General features: G+C 43.1%; 1 protein-coding gene across 4 annotated transcripts in view; it reads left to right on the forward strand.

Moving 5' to 3' along the window:
* The first annotated feature begins 9803 nt into the window (after positions 1-9803).
* Positions 9804-12034, forward strand: part of hcn5 (hyperpolarization activated cyclic nucleotide-gated potassium channel 5) — a 65161-nt gene continuing 62930 nt past the window's right edge. For 2 of the 4 annotated variants that reach the window (XM_061879548.1, XM_061879549.1), the window contains exon 1: positions 9804-10161. In XM_061879548.1, coding sequence (XP_061735532.1) covers positions 9938-10161 — 224 coding nt within the window. In that variant the 5' untranslated portion in view covers positions 9804-9937. The remainder of the gene's footprint in view (positions 10162-12034) is intronic. The other 2 variants (XR_009802941.1, XM_061879547.1) reach the window with 2 other exon arrangements.

Consider the following 12034-nt stretch of genomic DNA (forward strand, 5'->3'; position numbering starts at 1 on the left):
GCAGATTAATTTTTTATTATTTTATTTTTTTATTAAATCAACATAAAAAAACACAAGATAGACTTACAATTAGTTCACCAACCCAAAAACCTCCCTTTTTCATGACAAAGAAAAAAAAAAAATAATAAAAAAAAATATATATATATATAGCCTCATGATTCTGACTTTTTGGACACTCGGGTGAAGAGAGGGGCGGAGCTTTCTACCGATCACCGGTGGTGAGTTGGCTGCGATGGTGGGGGAGGATGCCGGACAGACCTGGGAGGCCCAAACGCATTGTGAGGGTCTGCTGGGAACGTCTGGCAGAGTCTCCTGTCAGAGAAAGTTTCAATTCCCACCTCCAGAAGAACTTCGAACATGTCACGAGGGAGGTGCTGGACATTGAGTCTGAGTGGACCATGTTCCGCACCTCTATTGTCGAGGCGGCTGATTGGAGCTGTGGCCGCAAGGTAGTTGGTGCCTGTCGGGGCGGCAATCCTAAAACCCCTTGGTGGACACCAGCGGTGAGGGATGCCGTCAAGCTGAAGAAGGAGTCCTATTGGGCCCTTTTGGCTCATAGGACTCCGGAGGCAGTGGACAGGTACCGACAGGCCAAGCGGTGTGCGGCTTCAGCGGTCGCTGAGGCAAAAACTCGGACATGGTAGGAGTTTGGGGAAGCCATGGAAAACGACTTCCGGACGGCTTCGAAGCGATTCTGGACCACCGTCCGCCGCCTCAGGAAGGGGAAGCAGTGCACTATCAACACCGTGTATGGTGCGGATGGTGTTCTGCTGACCTCAACTGCGGATGTTGTGAATAGGTGGAAGGAATACTTTGAAGACCTCCTCAATCCCACCAACACATCTTCCTATGAGGAAGCAGTGCCTGGGGAATCTGTGGTAGACTCTCCTATTTCTGGGTCTGAGGTCGCTGAGGTAGTTAAAAAGCTCCTCGGTGGCAAGGCCCCAGGGGTGGACGAGATCCGCCCGGAGTTCCTTAAGGCTCTGGATGCTGTGGGGCTGTCTTGGTTGACAAGACTTTCCAGCATCGCGTGGACATCGGGGGCGGTACCTCTGGATTGGCAGACCGGGGTGGTGGTTCCTCTCTTTAAGAAGGGGGACCGGAGGGTGTGTTCCAACTATCGTGGGATCACACTCCTCAGCCTTCCCGGTAAGGTTTATTCAGGTGTACTGGAAAGGAGGCTACGTCGGATAGTCGAACCTCGGATTCAGGAGGAACAGTGTGGTTTTTGTCCTGGTCGTGGAACTGTGGACCAGCTCTATACTCTCGGCAGGGTTCTTGAGGGTGCATGGGAGTTTGCCCAACCAGTCTACATGTGCTTTGTGGACTTGGAGAAGGCATTCGACCGTGTCCCTCGGGAAGTCCTGTGGGGAGTGCTCTGAGAGTATGGGGTATCGGACTGTCTTATTGTGGCGGTCCGTTCCCTGTACGATCAGTGCCAGAGCTTGGTCCGCGTTGCCGGCAGTAAGTCGAACACATTTCCAGTGAGGGTTGGACTCCGCCAAGGCTGTCCTTTGTCACCGATTCTGTTCATAACTTTTATGGACAGAATTTCTAGGCGCAGTCAAGGCGTTGAGGGGTTCCGGTTTGGTAACCGCAGGATTAGGTCTCTGCTTTTTGCAGATGATGTGGTCCTGATGGCTTCATCTGACCGGGATCTTCAGCTCTCGCTGGATCGGTTCGCAGCCGGTGTGAAGCGACCGGAATGAGAATCAGCACCTCCAAGTCCGAGTCCATGGTTCTCGCCCCAAGTGGAGGAGTTCAAATACCTAGGAGTCTTGTTCACGAGTGAGGGAAGAGTGGATCGTGAGATCGACAGGCGGATCGGTGTGGCGTCTTCAGTAATGCGGACGTTGTACCGATCCGTTGTGGTGAAGAAGGAGCTGAGCCGGAAGGCAAAGCTCTCAATTTACTGGTCGATCTACGTTCCCATCCTCACCTATGGTCATGAGCTTTGGGTCATGACCGAAAGGATAAGATCACGGGTACAAGCGGCCGAAATGAGTTTCTTCCGCCGGGTGGCGGGGCTCTCCCTTAGAGATAGGGTGAGAAGCTCTGCCATCCGGGAGGAACTCAAAGTAAAGCCGCTGCTCCTTCACATCGAGAGGAGCCAGATGAGGTGGTTCGGGCATCTGGTCAGGATGCCACCCGAACGCCTCCCTAGGGAGGTGTTTAGGGCACGTCCAACCGGTAGGAGGCCACGGGGAAGACCCAGGACACGTTGGGAAGACTATGTCTCCCGGCTGGCCTGGGAACGCCTCGGGATCCCCGGGAAGAGCTAAACCAAGTGGCTGGGGAGAGGGAAGTCTGGGTTTCCCTGCTTAGGCTGTTGCCCCCGCGACCCGACCTCGGATAAGCGGAAGATGATGGATGGATGATGGATGGATTCTGACTTTATTTCATAGTTTAGACTTTATTTCTTAATTTCGATTTTTTTTTATCTGATATGACGATTTATCCAATGTTTGACTTATTTCACAGTTTAGATTTTCTCATCTCCTAAATTCAATTTTTTTATCTCATACTTCTAACCTTTTATCTCATGATTTAGACATTTTTATCTCCTACTTTTGACTTTTTTACTCATATTTATGAGTTTTTATCTTCTGACATTTTTATTTCATAATTTAAAACCTTATCTGCGAATTTAGACTTATTTCAAAAATATAACTTTTTATTTCATAGACATTTTCTATCTCATGATTCTGACTTTTCTTCATAATTTAACAATATGACAATAAATAAAATGCATTAGTTCTAATACCATTTTTATATAAAAAAAATATTTTTTATTTCAGGCAAATTCAATATTTTGTGATACAGACATATATTTGCATATACATATATTTAAAGTAACGTGTTTTCATGAGGGAAACATGCAATTGTGGCAGTAATAAAACACATCTGGCGGCTAAAGTGAATAGTGCACGCCCCAAAATTTGTTATATTTCATGTGTCAGGTAAACTGTGACGAACAGGGCCTTTTGAATCCCCTTCCTCCTGTATGTTGTGCTCCTGAATATATAGTTAAATAAAAAATGTTGGTGAGCAATTTGAATCTATTATTATTTATTCAATTTAATTTATCAGTATCAAATGTGTCAAGTTGGGTCAAGAAATGTGATAATTGTATTACATTTTTATGAAAATCAAACAAATGTATACATTTTATTTAGAAAAATTATTAAAATAAAAATATATCTATATATGTATAACTTCCAGCAAATGTATGCACTTTAAATATTTCCTGTTACATACTAAAAAACAATGTCAATAGGGTTATTTGTTGTGAGTTTATCAATTTGTCTTTCTTTTTTGTTGTTATTTAGGATAGGATAGGATAGGTCCTTATTGTTTTCAGCACACACCCGTTCAAGATTAGGCAAACAAACAGTGTACAGGGTTACAGAACAGGAACGCTGATGGGTCGCCACAAGGAGCCCCATAAAAGATAGGAAAAAGGTAAACGCTGGGGAAGGATGAGTAAAAAAAATTACAATCTAGACTGGGCTCTTAAGGGGGCCCAGTCTGGAGTGGGAAAAAACATCCATAGCAAAGCACATATACATATTACAACGTATATCTCGAAATATCTAGCAACGGAAGGGGGAGGGGGGGCATGGTGGCAGGCCGCAACTCTCAGGCGCTTCCCATTCTTCCATCACCAATATGGGATTTGCGTCAAGGCCGTTGGATTGGAGGTGGGGTATGTGTGTGTGGCGTATATTTTATTGTGGATGTATGTGTGTGTGTAGGTTGCACTGTGTCTCTCTTCTGCGGCCTTGATGTCGTGCAGCCGATAAGTCCAAAGTCAACAACAACAGGTGTGTGTCCATGAGAAACAAGAAGGGAGTTTGTTGTGTCTTTGCCACACTGTCTTTCGGGAGAGTCTCGAAGCCAGGGAAATTAGAATGCTTTGTATGCAAGTGAAAATGAAATGTGCTTTTCACTCTAAATTGTCTGTGAGTGGTCCTCAAAATCCTGCGGGGCACAGTCCGATGTGATCCAAATCAAAAGTGTCCACAGTTCTTCCCGCATCCTCCAATCATTTGTGGCAGCTTTGGGGTACTTTGAAGACTGCCATCCATCCATCCATCCATTTTCTACCGCTTATTCCCTTTGGGGTGCCGGGGGGCGCTGGTGCCTATCTCAGCTACAATCGGGCGGAAGGCGGGGTACATCCTGGACAAGTCGTCACCTCATCGCAGGGGTACTTTGAAGACTGCCAGCAACTTCCAATTTGTCGACAAACCAGAGCAACGCTTACTCCAATCAGCAGATGTCTTGTTGTCATGATTCCGAATCGGTAGATATTTTCACGTCCTCGACTGAGAAGACACGCGGCACTCCTTCTTCTCCCAAGAGTCCGTCACAATTCCATCAATAAACGCTCCGTCACGACAAGCAGGTTCTCCCAAACCCAAGATCTTGTCAATTTCGTTGTGGCCAGTAAAATAGTTCCAATGTTTAGATTTGGAGAGCAGTGCAAAAAGAGGCAACAAAAAACTTAAGATAAGACAAGAAAAAGAAGCAAGCAGGAGAGATAAGGGAGAGGAAAAGGGAGCGTCTGCCCTCAATGAGTGCCGGTGAGAAAGGATAAAAAAGTTATGGGGAGGTGGATAGTGCACCCCCAAATTTATCACGTTCCATCTGTCAGGCAAACGATGACGAATGGGGCCCAATGAATCCCCTAACTACTGTATATTATGCTCCTGAGTTAATGTTGGTGATCATTCTGAATGTATTATTATTTTATCAATTTATCAGTGTCATATCATTCAAGTCGATTAAATGTTTATAGATTACATTTATTAAACTATAAAATAAAAATAAAAATAATACAATTGTAACAAACATTGTAACAAATATATTTTTAATAAAAATCACACAAATGTAATTATTATAATTTTTTTCAGGCAAATTAATGCACTTTAAATATTTTGTGTTACAAACTATCCATCCATCCATCCATTTTCTACCGCTTGTCCCTTTCGGGGTCGTGGAGGGTGCTGGAGCCTATCTCAGCTGCACTGTTACTACAATTATGTGTTGTAAATTGATCTCCATTTATTTTTGGTTTGTAGTTCAGAAGGATAAAATGTTATGCAGAGGTGGATAGTGCAACCTCAAATTCGTCAGATTTCAAGTGTCAGGCTACAGCAACCAACGGAGCCATTCAAATCCCATTCCTCCTGCACGTGTCCTGTGATTGACCCAGGTCGACTCGGCCAGAACAAACTCCAGCTGACATTTGACCCCGGCGAGTACAAGCAGCAGAGATGAGTGTTCAGAAAAAGAGGAAAAGAAAAGGCTCGGATGAACCACGGCTCGGGAGCAGTGAAATGTGAAAAAATGCACCCCTGCGTCACTGTCCTCCACCAGCTGTGTCCCGCTTAAAGAAAGCGCTAAGCTTTGCATTTTATTCACCTTTTTTTGCAACACTAAGCAGCACATTGCAGCCTGTGGTGATGAAGATGATGAAGACTTATGCGAGTCTTCATCGTCCCCCTCACATCTTTTTTTGAAAGGCTGCCAGGAAATGGGCAGAGTGAGCGCTCTTCTCTCTCTCCAAGTCTGCTGATGAGCCCACAAATTGCCTCCCATGACAATAAGGTGCCGTGTGATTGGACAAAACAGAAAGAAAAATAGCAAAACAAGTAAAGAAAAAAAAAGTGTATTTTAATGGTTACAGCATGACTGCAGACAACATCAGTGGTCCTAAAAATATTCCTTGTGAGTTTGTGGATTCCAAATTGACAGCAAATACAAATCACTACTGCAGTCGACCACAATGTATCCCACAGGGCACGGGTGATGTGGCCTGAAACATAATCCCCACTTTTCTACTACATAGGGGCCCGCTCAAACATGAACTTCTTGCTCTTCAAAAATCATATCACAGCTACTTACAGTTTATAACCTTGTCAAATATGCTGAAATCATCGCAAACATTGTTATCAGAAATAAATACTCATCAAATATACTGAAGTAATACATGTTGGTATTTACATATACATTGAATTACAGACTATGCGCCACTAGTTTTTTCCTTCACTTTGCACCCTGCGGCTTGTAAAACGGTGCAGCTATTTTATGGATTTTTTCGCTGACACCCAAAAAGTGAACAGTAAAAAAAAAAAAGAAAAAAGAAATACACTGACAAAGTGTGTAATAGCTTGTGCTATGGCGCCATCTTTTGGGTGAGTTTGCTCACTGCAAGCGCTGCATTGCCCTTCTGTCTTGACTTAGCTTTAAACCGGAGGTAGAAGTGCCGTTCATAGCATTTCTACTTGTATGGATTCTTCATTGATCGCTCCAAGCAACGTTTGTCAGTTTTGCAGTATAATTAAAACAATTCTTACTAATTAAACCGTCCCATGTGGGATGTCTGTAGGAGTGTGTTCATACACATTTGTATGTGCTATCCTAATACAATCAAACTAGGATCGTTAGCATTAGCTAATATGCTAACACATTTGCGAGTGTCTATGTTAGTATTATTAACTCACAGTGGCATTATTTTTGTATTGTTTCAGTTTCGTAAATTCTGTGGAGTGATTGAGTCTGTTTAGCTGATTGGAGAGCTAGTTTGCGCAACCCATATTCAATTGAATGCACTACAAAGACAAGATATTTGATGTTCAAACTCATAAACTTTTTTTTTTTTTCAAATAATTAACTTGGAATTTCATGGCTGCAACACATGCCAAAGTAGTTGGGAAAGGGCATGTTCACCTCTGTGTTACATCACCTTTTCTTTTAACAACACTCAATAAACCTTTGGGAACTGAGGAGACACATTTTTGAAGCTTTTCAGGTGGAATTCTTTCCCATTTTTGTTTCATGTACAGCTTAAGTTGTTCAACAGTCCGGGTCTCTGTTGTGGTATTTTAGGCTTCTTAATGTGCCACACATTTTCAATGGGAGACAGGTCTGGACTACAGGCAGGCCAGTCTAGTACCCGCACTATTTTACTATGAAGCCACGCTGTTGTAACAAGTGACTTGGTATTGTCTTGCTGAAATAAGCAGGGGCGTCCATGATAACATTGCTTGGATGGCAACATATGTTGCTCCAAAAGCTGTATGTACCTTTCAGCATTAATGGTGCCTTCACAGATGTGTAAGTTACCCATGCCTTGGCCACTAATACACCTCCATACCATCACAGATGCTGGCTTTTCAACTTTGCACCTAGAACAGTCCTGATGGTTCTTTTCATCTTTGTTCCGGAGGACACAACGTTCATCGTTTCCAAAAAACAATTTGACATGTGGACTCGTCAGACCACAGAACACTTTTCCACTTTGCAGCAGTCCATCTTAGCTGAGCTTGGGCCCAGAGAAGCCGGCGGCGTTTCTGGGTGTCGTTGATAAATGGCTTTGGCTTTGCATAGTAGTTTTAACTTGCACGTACAGATGTAGCGACAAACTGTAGTTACTGACAGTGGTTTTCTGAAGTGTTCCTGAGCCCATGTGGTGATATCCTTTACACACTGATGTCGCTTTTTGATGCAGTACCGCCTGAGGGAACGAAGGTCCGTTATATCATCGCTTATGTGCAGTGATTTCTCCAGATTCTCTGAACCTTTTGATGGTATTACGGACCGTAGATGGTGAAATTCCTAAATTCCTTGCAATAGGCCGTTGAGAAATGTTGTTCTTAAACTGTTTGACGATTTGCTCAAGCATTTGTTCACAAAGTGGTGAGCTTCGCCCGGTCCTTGTTTGTGAATGACAGAGCATTTCACGGAAGCTGCTTTTATACCCAATCATGGTACCCACTTGTTCCCAGTTAGCCTGCACACCTGTGGGATGTTCCAAATAAGTGTTTGATGAGAATTCCTCAACTTTATCAGTATTTATTGCCACCTTTCCCAACTACTTTGTCACGTGTTTCTGGCATCAAATTCTAAAGTTAATGATTATTTGCAAAAAAAAAAATGTTTATCAGTTTGAACATCAAATATGTTGTCTTTGTAGCATATTCAACTGAATATGGGTTGAAAATGATTTGCAAATAATTGTATTCCGTTTATATTTACATCTAACACAATTTCCCAACTCATATGGAAACGGGGTTTGTATATACATACACACACACACACCATACTGTTACCTCATTGGAAATGTTTTTTTTAATTTATATCCTTTTATCACTCAGCCCTTATACAGAGTCGTAAGCTTCCTTCACAGACAGTCCCGTTATAAAGTGTTCACGAGCTCGGACTAACAAATGCCATTAGAGGCCTACTGAAACCCACTACTACCGACCACGCAGTCTGATAGTTTATATATCAATGATGAAATATTAACATTGCAACACATGCCAATACGGCCTTTTTAGTTTCCCGCGAGTTTCTTGTTGAAAACATCGCGGAATGATGACGCGTACGCGTGACATCACTGACTGTAAGGAAATAGCGCTGCACCAAACACGGCTTAAAGTCGTCTCTGTTCATGGCGTAATTACACAGTAATTTGGACATCTGTGTTGCTGAATCTTTTGCAATTTGTTCAATTAATAATGGAGACTATAAAGAACAATGCTGTTGGTGGAAAGCGGTGTATTGCAGCTGTCTTTAGCACTGGTGTTTCTTTGTTTTTAACACAGAGCGGTCAAGCGAACATGTTTCTCTACGTCAACCAGCATGTTTTTGGATGGGAAAATTGTGATATATATCTTACCGGAGACATCATTGGATTATTCATCCTCCTGCAGTAGCTGTTTAAAAGGCAGCTGTGAACTTGGCTCCTCGGCTTCTCTCTGAGACACTGCGTGTTCACCGCAGCCATTTGACCTAGAGGTATGTCTTTACAATCTCACTAAAACACTATTAAAACAATAAGCAGATAAGGAATCTTCCAGAATTATCCTAGTAAATGTGTCTAATTACATCTGAAACGCTCACACTGCTGCCGCACGGAGCCATCGTTTTTTTATTTTATTTTATTATTATTTTCTTTTTCTAGTCCTTTGCTATCAATATCATCATCCACAAATATGTCATCCTCGCTTGAATTAATGGAGAAATTGTCGTTTTCTCGGTCCGAATAGCTCTTGATGCTGGAGGCTCCCATTAAAAACAATGCGCGGACGTCAGGAGCTCTCACCCTTGTGACGTCATCGTCTGCGACTTCCGGAAAAGGCAAGGCTTTTTTATCAGCACTAAAAGTTGCAAACTTTATCGTCGATGTTCTCTACTAAATCCTTTCAGAAAAAATATGGCAATATCGCAAAATGATCAAGTATGACACATAGAATGGACCTGCTATCCCCGTTTAAATAAGATAATCTCATTTAAGTAGGCCGTTAAATCTATTTAAGTCGCACAAATAAACGAACATATGATCTTTATTTTGCCACCCTTAGAAAAGTGCAATGCAAGCAACAACCATGCGGCGACACACCAAGGGTCCAAGCGGCCATCTCTCGCTGACATGACCTCACACTTCATCCAACATGCAGCTTGATGAAAATGAGGAAAATACCAACAAGTTGCACGTGGTGTGTGTGTGTGTGTGTGTGTGTGGGGGGGGGGGGGGGTCATGTAACAGCGGAGTGTTTGGTTACACGGCAACTTGGCCAGTGTCCCGCACGTGACGCTCCAGCACTAATAAGGACTGGACTTGATCCTCTTGGCACGCCATGATGGATGGAGGATGAAAGTCGAGTCTTGAATAGTTGATGAGAAAACGAGAAGAAAGGTCTGGATGCAGAAATAGAGGGAGAGGGGAGGGAGGGAGAGAGAGAGAGAGAGAGAGAGAGAGAGGGAGGGAGGATGTACGGAGGGAGGATGGGTTTCGTCCCGTCGCCTCGCAGCTTCATCGCACTTTGGACTCCTGAACACCAAAGTGTCTTGTTGTTGACTCCACGGGAGCAAGTGGCGCTACAAGAAGAAGAAGAAGAAGAGGAGGAGGTGCAGGCGGGATGGTCCCATGAGGAGATCACAGCACGCCACGGCGGCCATGGAGAGGCTGAATTGTCCCGGGGGTCGGGCGGGGGGCTGCTGCAGGGCCGCACGCGGGTGGCGAGCCCTGCTCCTGCCTCAGCAGAACCGCCAGTCGCTCTACATGTATGGCAGCGAGGTGGCCGTGGAGAAGGAGTGCAAGCGGCAGCTGCAGAGCGGCGTCTTTGTCATCCACCCCTTCAGCCTAATGAGGTAACACACATGGACACCCCCATAGCCAATGACAGGTCTTTTAAAGTTACATTAACTTTTTTACACCATGCACTTCAATAATGTTTAAAATATTGATATAACTTTGACTTTTTTATACTGTCCTTCAATTTGTCTCTCTATGGAATTTATAGACAAAATAGTTCTATTTCATATTGGCAGTTCGATTGATTTGCATGATTTTACTATGTGTGAGATATTGTTTGTTTATTACACATTTGAAATTATTCACATTATTAGGGCTGTGAATCTTTGGGAACCTCATAAGTGCGTCTTATTCCCATTTTTTGGGATGACAAATATTAAAGACTCAATGTTTTTTATTGTATGTATTGTTAATTTATTTAATTTTGTTTAATTTTCACTTTTTAAAAATATTTTCTCGATTTAAACAGATTATCACAATGTAATATTTTGTATAATAATTATAATAAAACTTTTAAAAACAGGTTATAGGTTAGAAAAGCTCTTTTTGGTTTCATGTAGATGACCTCAAGATGGAAAATGTTTTTGTATAAAAAAAAAAAAAATATATATATATATATATATATATACATACACACACATACATATATATACACACATACATATATATATAAATATATATATATATATATATCAATCAATCAATCAATGTTTATTTGTATAGCCCCAAATCACAAATGTCTCAAAGGACTGCACAAATCATTACGACTACAACATCCTCGGAAGAACCCACAAAAGGGCAAGGAAAACTCACACCCAGTGGGCAGAGAGAATTCACATCCAGTGGGACGCCAGTGACAATGCTGACTATGAGAAACCTTGGAGAGGACCTCAGATGTGGGCAACCCCCGCTCTCTAGGGGACCGAAAGCAATGGATGTCGAGCGGGTCTAACATGATACTGTGAAAGTTCAATCCATAGTGGCTCCAACACAGCCGCGAGAGTTCAGTTCAAGCGGATCCAAGACAGCAGCGAGAGTCCCGTCCACAGGAAACCATCTCAAGCGGATCAGCAGCGTAGAGATGTCCCCAACAGATACAGGCGAGCGGTCCATTCTGGGTCCCGACGAGCGGTCCATCCTGGGTCTCGACTCTGGACAGCCAGTACTTCATCCATGGTCATCGGACCGGACCCCCTCCACAAGGGAGGGGGGGACATAGGAGAAAGAAAAGAAGCGGCAGATCAACTGGTCTAAAAAGGAGGTCTATTTAAAGGCTAGAGTATACAGATGAGTTTTAAGGTGAGACTTACATGCTTCTACTGAGGTAGCATCTCGAACTGTTACCGGGAGGGCATTCCAGAGTACTGGAGCCCGAACGGAAAACGCTCTATAGCCCGCAGACTTTTTTTGGGCTCTAGGAATCACTAATAAGCCGGAGTCTTTTGAACGCAGATTTCTTGCCGGGACATACGGTACAATACAATCGGCAAGATAGGCTGGAGCTAGACCGTGTAGTATTTTATACCTAAGTAGTAAAACCTTAAAGTCACATCTTAAGTGCACAGGAAGCCAGTGCAGGTGAGTCAGTACAGGCGTAATGTGATCAAACTTTCTTGTTCTTGTCAAAAGTCTAGCAGCCGCATTTTGTACCAACTGTAATCTTTTAATGCTAGACATGGGGAGACCCGAAAATAATACGTTACAGTAATCGAGACGTGACGTAACAAACGCATGGATAATGATCTCGGCGTCTTTAGTGGACAAAATGGAGCGAATTTTAGCGATATTACGGAGATGAAAGAAGGCCGTTTTAGTAACGCTTTTAATGTGTGACTCAAAGGAGAGAGTTGGGTCGAAGATAATACCCAAATTTTTTACAGTCACCTTGTTTTATTATTTGGTTGTCAAATGTTAAAGTTGTATTATTAA

Source organism: Nerophis ophidion, linkage group LG19, assembly GCF_033978795.1.
Source record: "Nerophis ophidion isolate RoL-2023_Sa linkage group LG19, RoL_Noph_v1.0, whole genome shotgun sequence".
Lineage (NCBI taxonomy): Eukaryota > Metazoa > Chordata > Actinopteri > Syngnathiformes > Syngnathidae > Nerophis > Nerophis ophidion.